Raw genomic sequence first — 20,607 nt, 5'->3', positions numbered from 1 at the left:
TATTTCTCTCTAGAAGTTAATAATACAAAAATGTAGCTTGTCATTATACCAAAAACCTATTAATCCCACTGTAGCTGTTGTTACAGAAACTCAGCACCTTCTGACTAATCAGATTTGACATAAATGTGATATAATTATAGATATATATTGATAGATTTGATATAAACTCATATAGCATTCAATTTAATTCAGTTCCTTTTATTTGTATAGCACTTTTAACAGTAGACCTTGTCTCAAATCAGCTTTACAAGAATATAAAAATTCAGAAGCAAATTATAAAGTTTAAAATTTTCATTTATATTTATCCCTAATGAGCAAGCCAGGGGCAACGGTGGTGAGGAAAAAATCCCTGGGACGATATGAGGAAGAAATCTTGAAACCTGTAATTCGCTAGTGAGCTGTTAAAGCTCCAGCAGCGATTTAAAGTTGTAGTATAAAATACATTTAAAACATTTTCAACTTTCAGCAATGATTGTATAAAAAATGTCATAGAGCTGTTTAAACAGGAAATTGAAAGGATTTTGCATTTTGTGGGTTTCACTGTCAGTTAATATAAAATAAAAGTTTGGTTGTTTTTTTATGAATCTCCAGTTTGTGATTTTGCCTGGTTGTTGTCAGAGGAACTGGATCTGAGCATTGAAGCAGATCTTGGCTGGGCCAGTGATGGTCCTGAAAAAGGTAAAAAATATTAAATTAGGAATTCTGAAGTGTAAGAAAATTATGATAAGTTTACCTGGCTTTGTCTCTTCTCTGCCTCCCTCATCTTCTGCTCTTCCGACAACCTCGTCCTCTGGGAAGTTGATATTTTCTCTGGACTGGCTGTTATGCCTTTAAAACCAAAGTAAATCTATTGAAGTGTGCTACATTAATAAATATATAGCCTTATTTCTTTTCATGTCACAGACACACTGCTTTTGTCTAGACTGGTTGCTTAATAGAATATCAATTTGGAAAATCATGGAGGAGTTGAGGTCATTACGTACCTGCCAAATATCATGTCGTGAAGACCTGTACGAACACAGAGACCATATTAATGTAGGACAATATATAATATAAAAGGAAGAAAACAAGATGACATGCTGTTACAGGAAATAATCAATGACAGGGTGAGTTGCAGAGTTACTGTTTCATCCTGAAGTTGATTAGTCTCCTATAACTTCATGTTCTGATGTGTTTTATTCCATTTGTATGATAGCAATTTGCCAAAGAATTTTTAATTTATTAAACACACATCCTAGTTTTCATCTGTTTAAAGATACAGTAACTTATAAACAGTAACCGCTATAAACAATTGTTTCTGCACCAGTCTCTTATTTTATATCTAAGTTTATATCTAAGAAAGAAAGAAAAAGATTTGTAATATTACTTAGAAACCTAAATGTGCAAGCGTCTCTGAGTGAAGACTTTTTCAAGGATGGTAAATTTCCTGACTGCTGCAAAACACTTACACTGGAGTGGCCCGTGAATAGAGGTAGTTCTGTTGATTAGGTTGCCTTTCAAGATGTTGTGCAATTGTGGAGCAGTGTGCCACATAGCACTATTATTAGGTTATTATTTCACCAAATTAGAATTAGAGTTATTATTTGAGTAAATGTTCAAGTATTAGAATTGTAACAAGCACTAACAGAGGCCCATGGGGGCAGGAATCATGCTGTAGCAGTAATGAGAGAGTTGCCAAGCTCATGGTATTGGGCTAGTTTAAAAAGTACTCTGTAGCATCTAAGATTGTTTTATAGCAAATAATCAGAATGAAACTGGTTGCATACATTACGCAAACAAAGGAAATGTGAAAATGTGTATATGATATACAGAATCTTTTCTATTATAAAACACTGTATGCTAAAAAGATTAGGAGAGATAAAGGTAGATTCTGGGGTAGACAATGTCTATACATCAGAAATGCGTGTACAGCATGGTGATCTGTTTCCCACACACAGGCTGAGAAAAAGAAGAAAAATGTGTCTCTTTTTTCCAATGGCTGAATTTGTTTGGTTAGTTTCAGGTCTTTTGTATGTAACAGGTATGTCCAAAACCGCCTTGGTAGCCTGGATAATTGAAAGTTATTGACTCTCAGCTGTCTTTATTATATGGTTATGATAAAAAAAATGGCTTAATAGTAGCCAGTAGTACTAACAAATCAATAGTGATAGCCTGTTAACTGTTGTTATTATTAATGCTGTCCTGCCCTAACAAAATCAATGTCCACAAGCTGCTGCTGCTCCTTCCATTTAGTCCTAACAGAGCAATTATATGGTGCCTTGCAGCCAGAATTATTGTCAGGAAATGAATCAACACCTTCTGACCATTCAGATTTGAGAATTGAACTTTGCTGCAGTGTAATCTGAAGTAATGTATATCACTAACACACTGGGGAACTCACGTGGACTGTGGTTACGATTCCGCAGAACAAAAATGAAGAGCAGGACTGTAGATAATGTTGCCAGAAGCATCCCCCCAGTTGCTGCTCCAATAACTGCAGGATAAGCTTTGAAGCGTGGGTTTGCTGGAAGACAACGTGGACATTTAAACGATTACTGAAAACTGGCAATTATAGTTCTCCAATGCAGTGTCAGTTTAATGGCTTTCAGTATAAGCTTTGACTTGGTCATTATAAAGCAATTCAATTGTTTTTATACATTACATTCTGTTGTGAATTACTCTTGGCAGCTGTATTAATATTACTCTTGCATTCAGCTTAAGTATTGTTCTGGTGTACATTATGGAATTTAGTGTAGCAGTCTGTCCATACCACAGCAAAGCAACTCTGAGCCAAGACTCCTAAAAAAAATGGCTGGAATCAGACTTAAAGAAAATCTTCCAAGGGCCTGGGAAAATGTTTAGCCAATGAAAAACTGCAAAATGGGTAAAGTGTTGCTGAAATTCCTCCAAATATTTATTTGAAACCTATTGTGTGGGTGTGTACCTTACAGCTTTGCCTAAATACCTTACGAATCAAATGCAGCAACTCTTTTAGGCATTCACTGTAGTTTTAGCTTTCAAAATTATTTACAAATAGCCACATGATCTCAATATTCAGTAAATACACCTGATTATGGAAGGCCCCAGCATTTGTTACAGAGCATACCTAACCAAATATCTAAATATCTTGTGAAAAGTTCCTGGAAAAGTATCTGAATTCGGGTGTGGATACTTATGTATTCTATTGGATACTCACATAAGCGGTGAATACTTATGCAAGGCATTGAATATTATTTTAATATTTTATATAAGATAATTGAAGTCCTTAAGCAAAACTGTAAGTAATTTACACATTTAAAATTGATTCTGTATAATACAAACTCAAGATAAAATGCAGGAAGTTAAATTTATGAAATTTATTTATGAAGCTAAATGTTCACATTAGAATACTGGTCTCACCTGGGCTCTTGACCTCTGATGGATGTCCTGTGGTTCTGTGATTGACAGCAGTCACACGGAATGCATATTTCCCAGTAGGATCTAGGTTGGTGATCTGGTAGCTCCGGGTGCTTGGATTAAGATCTACTACCACTGTCTGCCAAACAGGAACAACATCACTCTTGCCTACAGGGAGCCTCTGATGCTCAATGAAGAACCCTGTGAGGTCTCCATTACTCTGGACTAACCACTCCAACATGACATCTGTCCTCTGCTGGCTGCTGTATGTGATCTTGCTGATGGTCACGTTTGGAGGCATTGGGTATCCTGAATTAGGATTAGAAAAGAAATTTGTTTTGTTTAACATTTGCACATATTTGCACACCCTGCCCCATGATTTGCCATAGTCACTAGCATAAGAAAAGGATAGAGTGTCTCTTGGTACAAATGGCTATAATTACTAAAATATAATGAGTAATGCAGTCTTTCAAATTACTTAATCAGTGTAATATGGCCTCTTTCATTTTTTATTACTTCGTAAATATTAACTGCTTTATTTAGTTTCATTTGATGCCTATGTGGAACAATCTAACACTGATTTAATAAAACTGCAGAAAGAAAGAGGTGCATACCAAGCAGAAAATGGTTCTTTACGTGCATTAAAAAGAACAAAAGATGTTTATATGCAGATATAAAACATATTTATATGTCAGTTCACTCTAATATGATATTCTTAGATTTTATCTGATTATTAGGTTATATATTATGATCAGAGAGACACCGGTACATCAAAGGCTTACATCAACAAATAAAAAAATAATGCAATGTATTACACAAATATGTCATCACACTGAGGAAAAATGGATAATAATCTGTACATTTGCTTGACCTTGGGTCGGTAGTCTTATTTTCTTGCACCATTAATATGTATCTTTCATCTAGAAATGTGGATATAGGGTACCATTTAAAAGATTTAAGGCACATAATTGGACTATAAATTTAAAGCTTGAACCCCTTGAACCCCATAATACACATTTCTAGATAAAAGATAGATACTTAAGCTACAGAAGAAGAAGAAGAAGAAGAAGAAGAAGAAGAAGAGGAAAACATTTCTATGCTTGCGCATATCACCCTTGAGATAAGGAATGGTTCAGTTTACAATTTGGTGCAGTTAGGTTGTGCTGTTTAAACACAGCCCAGTGTTTCATTCCTCACTCTACATTCTGGACCTTTCCTATGAGTCCAGGTCCTGAATAAATCATTGCCGTTACTAAATAATATTCTACTATGAATAATACTTTGAGTAAGTTATAAATACTGCTTCATCTTAAGAGATTGGGTGTTTTATTAAGCAAGTGCAAGCTTTCTTAGGCTGTCAGCTAGCTAGCCATATTGCATATCATTGTCATGTACCATTATTATCAACTTTTGAGAAGGAAATGAGCGACACAAAGCTTTTTTGTTGATTCGTTTTGTTTTTAATATACCAGCTAATCAGGACAAAGCTTATGGAAACAAGCATAAAAGGCAACATGCCAGTGAAAAATTCATCTTGTTAATGAGTGACATGTTCAGTTGAAAATATTCCATTCACAGTTTTCTACAATTGTTATGTAATTAGAGAGAACAGTCACAGTTGCATTCATAAATGCCTTCTTAAATAACTGTACAGTTCTCAAATTATGCTGTGTGCTATATGCTAAGTGCTTTTAGAAACTACAGTCTCATCATTCTTCTCAACCCATAAATTCACTTAGACTTTGTTTAGTTTATCGCTATTTTAATGCACCTTTCAGTTTAATGGAGATTATATGTTAATTCAAACACATGCAGCACATGTTACACACATACTTACTCATTACTAGGAGCAAAACAGGAATCTCTGCTCCTCCGACAGCATTAGCAGCTGAACACCAGTACTGTCCACTGTCCACCTTGCTGTCTGTTTCTCTCACTGTCAGGTTAAACCAGGTAGCAGCTTGTTCGAGGACATATTTCTTGGGTGTCTCGCCAACATTCTGCTTTAAGTTATTGTACCAAGTGATCTCTGTGACTGCCGGGTAGTTTTTACTCAGGATGCAAGTGAGCTGGACATCATTGCCTTCATACACTGAAACCACACTGCGCTGAGTCATCAAGACTGGTGCCTCTGGAAAGGATGTATATTGCAAAACAGTTTACAAAGTGATAATCAGTAGGGAATAGACCATAATAAATGGCAGAATTGATTCTATAAAATGTATTTTATCCCTCTCACATGATCCTTACCTAACTTTAACACACACTGCTTGGTTTCTTTAAGTAATGGATGTTTGGCATGACACACAAATGCTTTGCCGCTGTAGGTGGCACTGGAGCGCAGGACCAGGATGTTAGAGTTCTCCTCAGATGTTCCCTGAATGTCTCCTGAGTTGGAAGCCCACCACAGTAGAGCCCGAGGAAAACCACCCTCCCAGGAGCAGGACAGCATCAGGTACTCGTTATTACGAGTCGCATATGCAGAACACTTGGGTTCTCCATATGGCAACCCTGGGAATCGCAAGATATTTGTAAGATTCTATGTTCTAGCAGGACAGTGAGAAACAAAGCATATACCATACTCACAAGTTCTAGTGACACAGGTTTGGGCAGCATTTAGCGCAACATGTGAACCATAGCAAATGAATACAGAGTTGTTAGCCGTCTCAGGCCCTGGTTGAATCCATGTGATGTTAGTCATGTCCTCTCTGTTGTTTCCATTCACATATGGACTCCAGTTCAGGGTGGGTGAAGGATAACCTCCCTTCCATGAACAGGACAGAGCTAGGTCAGTGTAGTTGTTCACCGGGAGAATAGAACAAGCTGGACTGCTGTCTGGTGGATCTGAGGAAACAAAAGATTATGTTTGACATAATGACATAATGTCTGTTTATAGGCTTTTGACAAACAATAAGAAAATATGAGAAATGGGGAAATGGGAAATATGAGATCAAAAAACAGTATAAAAACAATGAGTTGATGATCATACATAGAAACGTTATGGACACAAGGTTCAACTGTTAGTCCACTTTTTATAAACACCCAATATTTTAGCATGTTTAAAATAAAAATCTCATTTTATATACACTATAATGTACAAATGATATAAATGAACAGAGAATAATTATTATTATAATTTATTGGAAGATCACTGCTCAATCATAAGCATACTTTAATAGACTATTTAATAAACTGATAATTGTTAGAAATGACTTTTTATTGGAACAATCTAGATCCATAGCTCTAATTAGTCAGTTTAAAAACCCCACAAAGTATTTCCGATCTACAGTTTATACTGATACTAGATGAGAAGGTTCAGGAACGTGAAGTCAGAGATAGAAATGATACAAAACTAGAAGTCTATAAAGAGTAGATGAAGATAGCAGACTCATGAAAGCAGAAGCACAGAGAACTCACAGTAGACGGTGAGAGTGATGGTTTTCTTGGAGCGTGTATTCAGGTAAGTGTTCTGGGCCAGACAGGCATAATAGCCTGTATGCATTCGTAGGATCTTAGTGATGGTGAGCTGTGGTCCAGTGTAGACCTGGGAATTGTTGTAGAACCAGACATACTGACTGGGAGGGTTAGATGAGGCTTGACATAGCAGGGAAACAGTCTCTTTCTCCAGAGCTGAGTATCCTCGATCTGTTACTGAGTAGGGTGTTACATCAATCTGAGGCAGATCTGGACCAACTATCAGAGAAACCCAGCATATAATCAGTGGCTTGCATAAGTATTAACCTTTTCCACAATTTGTATTGTTCCAACCTAAATTGTAAATGAAGTATTGGATTTATATTTTATGAATCTGCAAAAAATAGACATAATAGTGAAGTGGAATCAATACAGTTTGCAAAATTTAAACAATTGCATTCATTGATTTCATAAGCAGTCTGGGGTACTGTGAAATCGCTTAATAAGTTCTGGCGATAAGGAGAGGTTTATGGAGAGAAGCAACCAACAGAACAAAGGGTAAAATTATCTGCAAATAATAATCAAGGCATTAAAGATTGTGAAACCAAGGCAGCTCCTACTCACATATAACGTCTAACCAGAGTCGCTCACTGTGCTGCTGATTAACCTCGTTCTTTGCTAGGCACCTGAACCAGCCGGTGTGATTGCGTGTCACCACGGTGATGTTAATTAAACTACTGTCGCTCTCAGCTAGTATGGTGACCAGCCCACTGCGGCTCTCGTGCTCCCACGTGTACTGTATGGGATCAGTTCCATCATTCAGACTGCAGTACATCCATACTGATGCACCTTCCACAGGTGACAAATCACTCAGCAGGATGTAGGGTTTGGACACAGGTGTCGACACTGTAAAATGGTGAAGAGTACAGATTTACAGATTTTCAGTTGTTAGACTTAAAATCAGTTTCACGTTAAAATAGTTCTCACCTGGGCTCTTGATCTCAGAAGGATATCCAATAGTACGGCGATTCACAGGTGTTACACGGAATGCATAAATGGTACTGGGGTCCAGATTGGTGATCTGGTAGCTACGAGTGCTGGGCTCCAGATTTTCAGTGACTCTCTCCCAGACAGGAACAATGCCACTCCTCTCTACAGGAACAGTCAGCATTTGGCGCTCAATGAAAAACCCAGTGACATCACCATATGCCTGAACCAACCACTCCACGTTGACATCTGTCCTCTGACGCCCATTGTATATAATTTTACTGATGGTCACATTGGGAGGTGTTGGGTATCCTGAATAAGGAAGGCAATTGAAATTCACAGATGATCATCCTACTGACATTCCAGGTTACTTATACTACTACACATGAAATGAATGCACATTCTAGTTTTTGTCAGCTCACTCATCACGAGCAGTAAAATGGAAACCTCCATTCTTCCGAGAGCATTGGAAGCAGAACACCAGTACTGTCCACTGTCCTGCTTGCTGTCTGTCTCCCGTACAGTCAGATTGGTCCATGTTCCAGCCTGCTGAACAGTGTACTTCTTGGGTTTGTCACTCACATTCTGTTTTAAATTATTGTACCACATGATCTTTGTGACTGGAGGGTAAGTTTTACTTAACATGCATGTGAGATGGATATCATTGCCCTCAAAAACAGAAACCACGCTCTGCTGAGGCATCAAGACTGGCCTTTCTGTAAGAAAGAAGTGGTATAGAATCTCTTCTTAGAGTACTAATTTTGTACATTTTATTGCAAATATTGATCAATATTTAATTGTTTGAACATCTTTTGAGTGGTACATACCTAGTATTATGACACATTTTTTGCTCTCGTTGATCAGTGGATGCTTAGCATGACACACAAAGGTTTTGCCATTGTATGTGGCCCTTGAGGGCAGGACCAGGATTGTGGAGTTCTCCTCGGGTAAACCCTGAATGTCTCCTGAACTTGAAGCCCACCACACCAATGCCCGAGGGACACCACCCTCCCAGGAGCAGGACAAGATCAAGTACTCATTATTAAGGCTGGAATTGGCAGAACACTGAGGATCTCCATAGGGTAGCCCTAAAGGAACCACAGAATATTTGTGAAGACTGGTTTAATATAGAAAAAACAGTTCCAGAAGATGAAACAATAAAATCCAATGATGAGTAAATTTTATATCTAGGGTCTGTTAACTGAACAATAACTAGTGTGACGTAGTGGCTATGCTGAGGAACTCTCACAGCCAGAACATACAACGCTGACATTGCTGGCATTTTTCCAGTATTTTCAATTGTTTCTATGGACATATGTTTTTACACACACACACACACACACATACACACACACACACACCTATTTATGTAGGTAAGTAGGTATGTATGTATCATAATACAGGTACAGACAAGGTACAGATATTTAGCACTAAACAGATACAGATAGCTGCATTGTGTTATTCTAATAAAATCTTCTCATTATTGTTTTCCTGTTACTTAGAAAAGGTGTTCTTTTTTGTGAATATGAAACTTTTGATTCCTTTGCAGATTCTTTAGAGTTTAGTCACAAGGAGAATCCTCACACCTCGCATTAAAGAGTTTTAGGATGTTTTCCACTTCCTAACTCCACCACCTAAATGGTTATATGCTGTATATTATATATGTCATATCATATATGTTATATCATATTTAGATTTTTTTCTTCAAAGATTTTTGCTAGATCGAAAACTTTACACTAAGAAATTTTCCATAATTACACTGATAAATGTAGCATTGCATTGCAGAAATATTGATTACATTTTTAAGAGTAATGTAGATGCCATATACAGTATAATTTAAAGTTAATGACTGCCTCCATGCACCAGTAATACCATTAGCCTTTGAAAGCTATGTTAAGAGTATCAGCACACCTATGTAATACAATTCAGTCTTTCAGACCTTGCACATTGATCTTCTATATGTCATTAAACAAAACTTTCCATTTTAAAATAATACGTTTCATCATGCTAAACTCTGTACAAGTGAGCTCATAATTACATGTCCTGGTGCTGCAAGTTCGGGTGCTGTTTAGCGCAACATGTGAGCCATAGCAGGTGAATACAGAGTTGTTAGCCATCTCAGGTCCTGGCTGAATCCGAGTGACGTTAGCAATACCCGGTGAGATTTGTCCATTCACATATGGTCTCCAGTTGAGGGTAGCTGGAGGGTTACCCCCTGCCCAGGAACAGAAGAGCGCCAGATCAGTGTAGTTGTTTGTTGAGAAAATAGAACATGAAGGAACACCATCTGGTGGATCTGTAAGAAGAAAACCATTAAGTTACATGTAGCTACATTAAGTGTAGGCTTGTAGATCCTCGTTATCTGGTAATAATTTAATAATGCACATGAATACTCCTGAATTTATGCCCAATAAAATACTGTATATTAGTACAGTATGCCTTGGATTATTTCTACGTACTAGACAGGTTAGTCAAAACTAGTTATTGGCACCGTTCATATAATGAGTAAAATTACACAAAAACTGTAAGTTAACAGTAATTTGAACACATATCAAAGTCATATTAGCCTGTAATAAATACAATATTGTTTTAATTATAATGTTTTCTTAGCTAGTATATTTTTAACCTGGTTTTTAAAACTATTTTATCATTTCATATTATTCCTCCCTGAAGAGATTAACAGCACTGAGCATCTTTTATTAGTATCTAACAAAGTTGGAGACACATTTAGACTAAAATTCCTTGGGACTGACAGCAATTAAAAAGTTTACATATGTTTACAGATCTTTTAAATATTGTTAAGGATTAATAATGATGTTCCTCAAAAAATACACTTTAAATAAATGAAGAAAGGGTAAATCAAATCATTGTTATTTATAGCCATAGCCAAATATTTCATTTTGAAGCAGAGTTGTTTATGTCTTTTTCTAATGATGTTGCTTTAAAATTTTACTCTTTGTGTTTATTTATTGAGTCCAGTTGGCCCATAGCAGTGGTGTGTATTAGCACTCACAGTAGATGGTGAGAGTGATGGTTTTCTGGGCATGTTTGTTGATATAAGTGTTCTGGGCCAGACAGGTGTAGTTTCCTGCATGCACACGGAGGATGTTGGTGATTGTAAGCTGTGGTCCAGAGTAGATCTCTGAGTTGTTGTAGAACCAGACATACTGGCTAGGAGGTTTAGAAGTGGCTTGACAATTGAGGGAGATGTTTCCTTTTTCCAGCGCTGAATAGCCTCCCTCTGTTACTGAATAGCTAGAAGCATTGATCTGTGGCATGTCAGGGCCATCTAAATGGAATGGTTCCGTAGAAACAAATTATAATTATATAATAAGGTGAAAAGGAAAACTTGAGCTCATAAAATGAACAGTTGTACTGTATGAAAGGCTTTCAAAATGAGTAAAGAACAGAAAGCAAAAACCATCTGAAACTATTGATTTTGCATTTTTAACATTTTTAAGCTGCTCTCTGATTAAATGGTGAAAGGGAAGCCCTATAATAATAATAATAATAATAATAATAATAATAATAATAATAATAATAATAATAATAATAATAATAACAAGAGTGTGATTGGTTATGCAATCACACTAATAATAATAATAATAGCTAGGTAAATGAAGAGTGATTGAGTTACTATATCTTTCCTGTCTGCTTCTGTCTGGTCATTCGCCTCTAATCTCTCTCATCAAGGTTTTTCGGCCTGTACACCCTCCACATACAGGGTGTGTTATTTGTTTTTTGCCCCAACTGTTGTGACTGTTTTGTGTGAAATTCCCAGGAGATCAGCAGTTTTTGATATACTCAAACTAGGCCATCTGGCACTAACATCCATGCCACGGTTAAAGTCACAGAGATCACACTTTTGTCCTCAATCTGATGTTTGATGTGAACATTAACTGAAGCTCTTGACCTGTATGTGCATGATTTTGCATGATGCATTGTGCTGCTGCCACATGATTGACTGATGGGATAACGGCATAGATTGCCAAATGTACAGGTGCTCCTACATATAAAGATAGAAAGCAAGATATTTAAACATGTGAAAAACCCTCGCTTACATAAGACGTCTAGCCAGATCTGGTCACTCCGCTGCTGATTGACCTCGTTTCTGGCCTGGCATCTGAACCACCCCATGTGGTTGCGGTTAACTGAGGTAATGGTGACCAGACTGCTGTTGGTCTCAGCCAGAATGCTGACCTGCCCACTAAGCTTCTCCTGTTCCCAGATGTAGTGAATGGGTTCTGTGCCATTCTCCAGATCACAGCGCATCCAAAATGATGAGCCTTCAACTGCTGTGGAGTCACTTAACCGAATGTGGGGATTGGACACAGGAACTGTTAAGTACATCACAGCATTAATGACAGCATTAAAATAAATGTTTGCAGCTCTCATACTCCAGTTTTTTGAAAAGTAGTTTAGATTTGTGTTTGCTAGCTGGGTCACCATCAGAAGGTAAAAGCCTTCACTAAAAGCATAAAATCACTGGATACATGAAACCCTTCCTTTTAGTTCACCGTAAGAAAGTGTACAAGAAAAGCACTTGTAGGTGAAATTGAGACATAAGATAGAAGTTACACAAGGAGTTGTTAGAGTACTACCCCACTCAGTTATAAAAAGGGGAGGGGGTGTGTGAAAACATGCCTTAGATGCATGTAAAAGCTTGGGCTTTTGTTAAGACAGCAAGCAGGACTAAGAGAGACAGATGAAGGAGAGAAACAGAGCACATGAAATAACATAGCTATCCCCCAAGGCTATGAGTGTTCAAGAAGCTCAACAAACATCACATGTTACTCTCTTACATTTTGATCCAGCAGCATACAAAGGCAGAAACTGTTGCACTCAACTCGAGCACATGGAGCGAAATAAACCAATCCAGTGCCATAATACATTTGGAGCCCTAGGCAAGCTTCACTTCTTATCCATCCCCATTTCATTGTGGCCATTGTTGCCAAACTCATTATTTATTGTGACTTTGCTGTTTTTTTAAACTTGTGCAAAGCTGAGTTTCTCATAAGCATTGCAACATTGCTATATGGACAAATGTGTCTCATACTCAACACTCCCTTCAAGTTAACATGAATTAAACTTCATGATGCTTTTGGAAAACTGGGGCCAGATTAAAAGTCATGATCATGAAAGTGTTTATCTTAACAAAAATAAATCCACATTCACAGTTTTACTCGCATGTAACCTTAACAAGTCTCATGGCAGACATTAATAACAATGACAAACATAATGGGGAAATTTGCACCACTGATGTTCTTGGAATGACTTGGACGGCTGAGAAGCGTCATAAATCAGTTGCCACTTACCTAAAACCCGCAGATAGATGTAGTAGTAGTAAAGCCTTGCTCCCTCTGTACTGTCATACAATGCTTGGCAGGTATACAAGCCATCTGCAGCTAGAAGAAGTTTTCTTGTAAACAGAGAAGCACTGTTATTGATTATGGTCAGGTCACCCAAGTCCTGAGCCAGCTGTTGCAGCTTTGGACCCTTGCCAAAGTTATACACCACAGCTCGAAGCTTTTCAGTGCCTGGTTTGGTGAAGCTCCAGATGTAGACATCAGGGAGGGTGGGACCACATTCCAGTGTTACTTCATGTTCCACCACTTCACTGATTCTATTTTCTCTGTACGCTACTTGGCCAGGGTCTGTGATCTCCAGCCCTGTAGATATTAGACAGTGGGTCTTCATTAACGGCAAGTCTAATGCTTTCCTCAAACAGGACAAAATTAATTTAGAATCTCTGGATTTCTCTCTGAGTGGCTCATACTGTAAAATGTCTCCTGATTTGACTGATAAAACTTTGGTATCTTTAGACTCTATTAATATTTGAATATCGTATAGTGTTCTCTGGGCCAGTCTCGTGAAATCCAGTTCATTTCTATAGATTGCTTAGCTGTTTTTCATGCTTTCTCAAGGGCACACAAAATATTTGTTTCATATTACTATCAATTTGCAGATACTCTGAGGAAGGCCTGCGATGAATTTCAAGTTGCTGTAAGTGATGGATATTGTAGCCGTAGAAAAGCAACTAAATATTAGTATAATGTCTTATACCACAGCGATCGTAAATTCTCTACTCTGCTTGGACAGAAGGAACTGATTCTTTTTCTATAAGAGCTGCTCTGACGGTAGCTCTGGCTGCAAGACAAATCACAGGTTGATATAAACGCACTTGTTTTAAGACATCACTGTTGCCATAGTAACACTTCATTCACGAGGACTTGTATACTGGACATTCCACACAAATAAATGTGATTTTATTTAACAGAGAAAACATATAATTATTGATAATTGAATGTTTTCTGCAAGAAGATGCTTAGTTAACTCTTCTGGAGGGAGTCTCCTGTATCAGCACTTTGCAACAATTTTCCTGTATGGGAAATCTGCACAGAGATGTCTATGCTTTATGGCCTTTTTTGGTAACATGACAAGCTACAGTACATTTGTTGTCTTCAATAGCAAAAATTAGGGATATATATTCATTTAAAATTTATGTCTTGAATTGAAATATTTCTTTGTGACAATGTCCATTTTGTTTGTCCAGTGATATAGCAATTAACTGGAACTGAATTTAAAACTTCAAGAGAGGGAAAATAGAAGTATAGTGATGGGACGACTCTTTTCAAACAGGAACTTATTTCTAGGTTGTTTCACAACATTAAAAGCAAATATAAAGAGATAAAAAAAAATACGATGTGCTATCCTTTACTTAACAGAAATAGAAATGGCAAATAAGAGGAGTATGTGCTGTGATAGAAAATAATCAACTTTGTTTTTATTTATTTCCCTATAGCAGCATGCCCATATATTTTGCCCATATTTTTACATATGTAATGTACATAATTTTACGTAATGCATCCAGGCTTTCAGATATAGTTAACTGGAAACTCTGTATACAAACAATATTAATCTATATCCAGTGTATACATCTTGTTGTCATCATTATGACGTGGAAAGTGCAATATTACTTATCTGTAGTACATCACAATACTTTAAATGTTATATGAGATTTCAACATTAGTCTATTCTTAAAAATAAAGGTACTAGAATATTTCAGTAGAATGATTCATTGGTCAACATTTTTGGCTTCTTAACAAACCTATTCTTCTTCTTCTTCTTCTTATTATTATTATTATTATTATTATTATTATTATTATTATTAAAATCTGATGATTTTTTAATCATTTTTGTTGGTGCCACAGAGAACAATAAACATACCTTATTGTAGATACTATGATTATATGGAAAAATGAACATAGTGGAAAATGAAAAAAACCCCAAATATTTTAGTAAATTTTAGGGAAAAGTATTTTAGGCAACCAAAAAAAAATAGTTTCAGTCACTTTCTTTAAGAACTTTTGCTTTATTAATAAATATTCCTCCTAAAATCGTCCTAAAGGATTTTTGAAAGCGACGCCACAGAAGGAGATTAGTATATTTCCTGAAGTGTATACTGTACGTCTTACCTTGCAGGAGGAGAGGAAGCAGAAATGCAGTTATGGAGAAATCAGGCAGTCTGTTTATCATGATGCCATGACGCTCAGATGACCAGTCTGTATCCACAATGCCAAAAAACAATAGCAAAAACCGATCAAAAATATCCTACTAATGAATATTACCCAGTCCAAGCAGAGTGGGAAGGCGAGTGCTAGCTGATCGAATCTCTAAACTGATTTGGCTTGAATTATTCACTGATCCCTACCTGTAGCTGCAGGAATGCAGTGGAGTAGAGAGGAGAGACTGGGTTTTAGATGACATGAAGATACCTGTCTCTCATTTATTATTGAGCTTGCACGGATCTATCGCTTTTGTGGTTTTCCATTCCTTCATGTAAGGCAGGCTTAGCTTTGAGTGGCCATGAAAAAATTAGGCTTTACATAATTAAAATTATACAACAAATGAAGAATAGCATTACTTATAACACAGGCTCTGCTCGTTCTGTGCTCATTATCCGTCTCTCAGTTTGAGGTCAATCTTATGCTGAGGTCTAATAGCAAGTCGTATTTCAAGGACCAGCAATAGAGCTCTTTAATAAGTTTCTCATATCTCGCTTCTGTGTAACTTGGATAATTGCACCAGCTCTCTTACTTTTATACATTTATACATAATTAAAAAACAGAACTACACACTGCAGGGATCGTTATGATCTATGAGCAATCTTCTCTCTTTCCAGTATTTCTAAGATTTGTTTATAAACTCGTAGGTTTAGTATTTTAGGCTCTGTGTCTCATACGTAACAGTAGCCTGCTCTGATGAAAAAAAACATATAATATGTAAAATATACCAATTAATAAACAAGAAATAACACTGAAATAAATTAATAATTAATATAAAAATAATAATAAGAAAAAATACAATTCCAATATGATGCCTATGCACCATTTGTGCTTGGTTCCCTAATTATAATGATTTATAACAAATATATTTATTTTATATATTTCATATTATGTTTTAAAAAATATTTATTATATTAACACTTTAGTAATTAATGTTGCTAATACAACTATTTTGTTTGTTTTTAGTTTTGCTTTTGTCTGATGATTATGTTAATATTGTGACAGTTAATAATGCAGCTGTGTAACTTACTGTGCAGACAGATGTTTTCTCAACCCAGTTATCCATCTGAACCCTTGCATTTTACAATCTTTGACTACAGCTAATATGCAAAGCAATCAAACATGACAACACTAAACAATATTTGTACATTTATTTAAAAAAATACCACAAGGACTCATTTGCTATATTATGCATACATATAACACAAACACTTAAGGAAAGTACATATTCAACAGACATTATATTGTGGGAACAACAGACATTATATTGTATAACAACTTCTTTTCTTTCTTTCTTTCCTTTTTTTTGATCACCTGAACCCCTTCAGCCTTAATGATTTGCCATAAGTACCCATGAGACTTAAGTGGGCAAACATTAAGTGCAGGGGTGGATTTTGTGAATTCAGTGAAATTAATCCTAGGCAAAATACCGGAGTAAGGAAGGGGCTACCTTCAGTTTCAGGATTTACCTTTGTTTTCACTCGGCTTCAGCTTCATATCGTGTCTAAGAACATACTTACCCATGATAACGGAAAAATATGCATTTTCATTAATGCAAGAAACCATACTTATGGCACGCAATGCACTTGGTAACAGTAAGCTTTAGGTGCTAAGCAACATGATCACATAACAACATGGAACCATGTAACAACATGGAGTAGTCCATTACAACAGTGACTGGAAGGTAGTGCTGCATTGACATGGAAATTAATCTATACAATAGGAGACAGCAGCCATTCAAACCTACATTTTAAATCTATCTATCTATCTATCTATCTATCTATCTATCTATCTATCTATCTATCTATCTATCTATCTATCTATCTATCTATCTATCTATCTATCTATCTATCTATCTATCTATCTATGGTAGCATTGCCCTACTAAGCAACCTATTATTTATTTATTTATTTATTTATTTTTTACCAATTTCTTGATCACTTCTACATTATTGGGTCAATACAAAAAATATCTATATTTTCAAACATTCATTTTCCTACAAAAATTAAATTTTTACAGAACAAAAATTCAGTCAAGTAGCATTTTATGTAACAGACCATTATCAGACAAAAAAATCAAAACAAAACAAAAAAACATAATGAAAACTGATGGGTTTTGCATGCAAAAGAGAAACAAGTGTGTCAAGGTGTGATTAAAGTCTCCAGAAGATCTAGTGTCCTGGAGAATCTGTGGCCGATTCTCCAATATGCTTAGTAAAACTTACTAAATTCAACTTCTCCCTGCTTTCTATCTACATATATTTAAAGCAAGGGTTCGTCACCAAATATTAACTGTTTTTATTATTCATTGCTGTTTATTTTGTAATAATACATATATAGTTCTATCTGAAAGTATTCAAACAGCAATGACAGTTCCATTGTGTTTGCTATCTTAAGAATGCTATATAAATGAAGTTATGTAAAAGAATTTGAATGAAATAGACTACGTGTTAGTAACGCTGTAAAATGAAAGATATAAAGACATAAGCATGTAGATAGAATTTTAAGCCTCACAAAAATTTTTTTACATAAAAAACAAACAAACAAACCATTGAATGGTCATCTTTAATGGTAAATGCAGAGACTTGAAATGCTGTAGGCTGTATTTTTTAAAAGATATCAACATAAAAAATTTAACTTCACACAGATTAAGAACTTACAGGTCAATGAGCTATTCTTCACATTTCACAGAGTAAAATTATATAAACATACACAAAAGGAATATGTGCAAAAATATGACAAATGAATAGGCATGACGAGTTTATACCACAGTGCTGCTGACTTCTCAAATCTAATTGGTCAGAAGATGTTGATTCATTTTCTATTACAGCAAGGCAATGAAAGGTTTATGTTGTAATACAATATAGTTTCTGTAATAACAACACACACAGGAACGCGTATGACAGCGATACTCGACATAAACAGACGATGGTTGATATGGTGAAGTTTAAGGAGATGTTTATTTAACGCTTATGGAAGGTCAGAGCTTTGTAACAGCCTGAGGTAAAGTAATTTTAAGTTTTCTGACATGGGAAAGTGTTCAAGACTGAGGACTTTGCGGACCGTTGTTTAGGAACACAACAAGCTGCGATATTTGTCTTATTAACTTTATAAGACAGAAAAGAGAGGCCGGTGATGGAACAGCTATTTATAGCTGCTATAAGTGATAACAGGAACTAACTTGTTACAGGGGTGAAAAGTATTAAACTAGTAACATGTACTCTCATTAGAGTATACAGTACATGAGGACATGTTAAACTGGAAGGTAGATTTTTGAATAGAATTAAATATTTTTTCTTGAGTTTTTACAAATCAAAAAATTCATACTGAATTTTGATCACTGTTACTGAGTAAAAACGTAAAACCATACACTGAACTGCCGAAGAATGTAAACCAATCAAAAAATCCCATTTGAAAATTTTAAATGATAGCATTTTAGGACAAATCTCAGCAGCAATGTCTGAAGACAGATGAGCATCCCTGTCCCAAATTTATCAGATATCTTCAGTGAAGAAACGGTGTGATTATGATCTGCGAACTCTGCATGCCAAAACCCATGGAGATATTGGCATTTCACAGCTCAACATCCAACCTGCGTAAACATTACAGTACAGGCAAAACATTAGCTAGTTGAGTGAACTAGACCAGCTAGCCAGATCTTTTGATATTTTATAATTGTTGGATTAAACTTAAGACGTGAAGTTTGGTAGCAGTTGCCTGTAATGTTAAATATGTCTAAGTGTTTCGACAGTCCGAGGTCAGTGCTAAATATTTAGCTAGCAACAGGTATGAATTAACAAGCTTCTGAAAATAGTCATTTGGCCTTGTTAGTTAAATAATGTTACCTTTACTATATAATGTTGACAATCAAGGTGGTGTTCATGTAAGTGTTAAAGAAAATCATTCCTCACCTTTTCAGATGAATTGTATCATTGGAGTAAAAAAGAAAAAGTCAATTGTGAAGTAATTACTTATGTGTTTTTTCATCGTATGACTCCTTTACGCTTTAAGTTTTCTTGATCACTTCTTTCTCTGAAGTCGTTTATTACTACAGTAGCACTACTTTAACTCAAGTTAATGTTCTTTGTACACTTTTCACCCCTGAACAAATGATAACAGATATGACGTTATTATCGCCAACTTGCTATGGTACAGTATAAGGGGAATAAAACACTTCAGGACATGCCGTTATAGGAAATGAATCAACGTTCAGATGGTAGCAGTGACTCTTCTTCACATCAGGCTGCTTACATTTATTGCTTACATACAGTAGCAGTGGTACAAGGATAAAGAGTGTGAGGTTTGCTTGTGCATACTCATACATACTGTTCTTTAGGGAAGGTGTATGAAGTGTTAGGCCCGGGTGGTGTAGGATACGTGAAAGTGTTGCTCTGGGGGCATGGGTGCTGGGGCAGAAACGTGAGGGGTGGTTGGATGGGTGGAGAGTGCTGTTCTGGATAGCCGTCCTTATTACACGCCAGACGGTAACTGACATAATCAGCTGGGTTTGGAAGCTCATCGTATATCTGGCCCTGGTTCTGTGGAAAGGGTGCATTATATTAGAGAGAGATCTATTGCAGTAATTACAGCACTCCCGCTTTAAAGATTTCTATGAAACAATGACACCGTAATCTGGTTTATGAGCGAGCTGGAGTTACGAGAAGACAACATGATCCGTCTGTTCTTTTAGTTACAAGGGAAACAGTTCATTTGTCATTGTCTGTTCACCAGTAGGAGGTGCTCTCTGTTCACAGACACTAAACCCTGAGGCACCAGTGCCTTCCTTTTCAGCATAGCAAGCAAGGTATAATGCATTAGCGCATCTTTTCAAGATGGCCAAAAACACCACAAGGACTGAGTGCTGTCTTACCTGGAAGTCATCCGCTGGTTTCTTTTTAAAAGAAGAAGGCTTTTTACGGGCGGGAGAAGAGCCGGCCCTGTTGAGGACAAAGGTCTTTAAGGATCAGAGTAGACAGAAAAGTGCAGGTTTCAAAAACCGGATCTGCCACAAGACTAATCTTAATGCTACTGAATTCATATGGCACATGTAACTATGAAAAACCATAAACAAATAATAAAAATTCCATCTGAGTATATATGCAGAAAGAAAACTGGAAAGATAATGCCAGTTCAGTAGACCACCAAAACCTGGTTTACCAGATGAGAACTAACCAGGTTGGGCAGACAAGCAAGGCATTCAGGAATGTTGTCCGTGAATATACTTTTTTATATATTACACATTTATTAACAATTATAAAAGAGCTAAA

General features: G+C 36.3%; 2 protein-coding genes across 3 annotated transcripts in view; both read right to left on the bottom strand.

Moving 5' to 3' along the window:
- LOC131368831 (V-set and immunoglobulin domain-containing protein 10-like 2) lies at window positions 1-13,316 on the bottom strand. Of its 2 annotated transcripts, XM_058414990.1 has the most exons (17): window positions 13,092-13,316; window positions 11,838-12,113; window positions 10,790-11,065; window positions 9,815-10,072; window positions 8,604-8,864; window positions 8,199-8,492; window positions 7,777-8,088; window positions 7,414-7,695; window positions 6,793-7,068; window positions 5,962-6,219; window positions 5,626-5,886; window positions 5,213-5,506; window positions 3,379-3,684; window positions 2,381-2,503; window positions 984-1,008; window positions 734-828; window positions 1-669 (listed from the first exon to the last, which is right to left on the bottom strand). In XM_058414990.1, the coding sequence occupies exons 2-17, from the start codon at window positions 12,046-12,048 to the stop codon at window positions 578-580; spliced, it is 3,624 nt and encodes a 1,207-aa protein (XP_058270973.1). In that variant the 5' UTR covers window positions 12,049-12,113; window positions 13,092-13,316; the 3' UTR covers window positions 1-577. The 2 variants fall into 2 exon arrangements, with proteins under 2 accessions (XP_058270973.1, XP_058270972.1); XM_058414989.1 differs by having other exon boundaries at window positions 1-828.
- A 4,068-nt stretch (window positions 13,317-17,384) lies between these two features.
- nectin1a (nectin cell adhesion molecule 1a) overlaps window positions 17,385-20,607 on the bottom strand; it is a 34,574-nt gene continuing 31,351 nt past the window's right edge. The window contains exons 7-8 of the mRNA XM_058416057.1: window positions 20,211-20,277; window positions 17,385-19,878 (exon numbers count right to left, since the gene is read on the bottom strand). Of these exons, the coding sequence (XP_058272040.1) occupies window positions 19,657-19,878; window positions 20,211-20,277 (289 nt within the window). The 3' untranslated portion in view covers window positions 17,385-19,656. The remainder of the gene's footprint in view (window positions 19,879-20,210; window positions 20,278-20,607) is intronic.

This window comes from Hemibagrus wyckioides, linkage group LG18 (assembly GCF_019097595.1).
Source record: "Hemibagrus wyckioides isolate EC202008001 linkage group LG18, SWU_Hwy_1.0, whole genome shotgun sequence".
NCBI lineage: Eukaryota > Metazoa > Chordata > Actinopteri > Siluriformes > Bagridae > Hemibagrus > Hemibagrus wyckioides.
The sequence above is the reverse complement of the archived record's forward strand: the minus strand, read 5'-3'. Positions and strand labels throughout refer to the sequence as shown.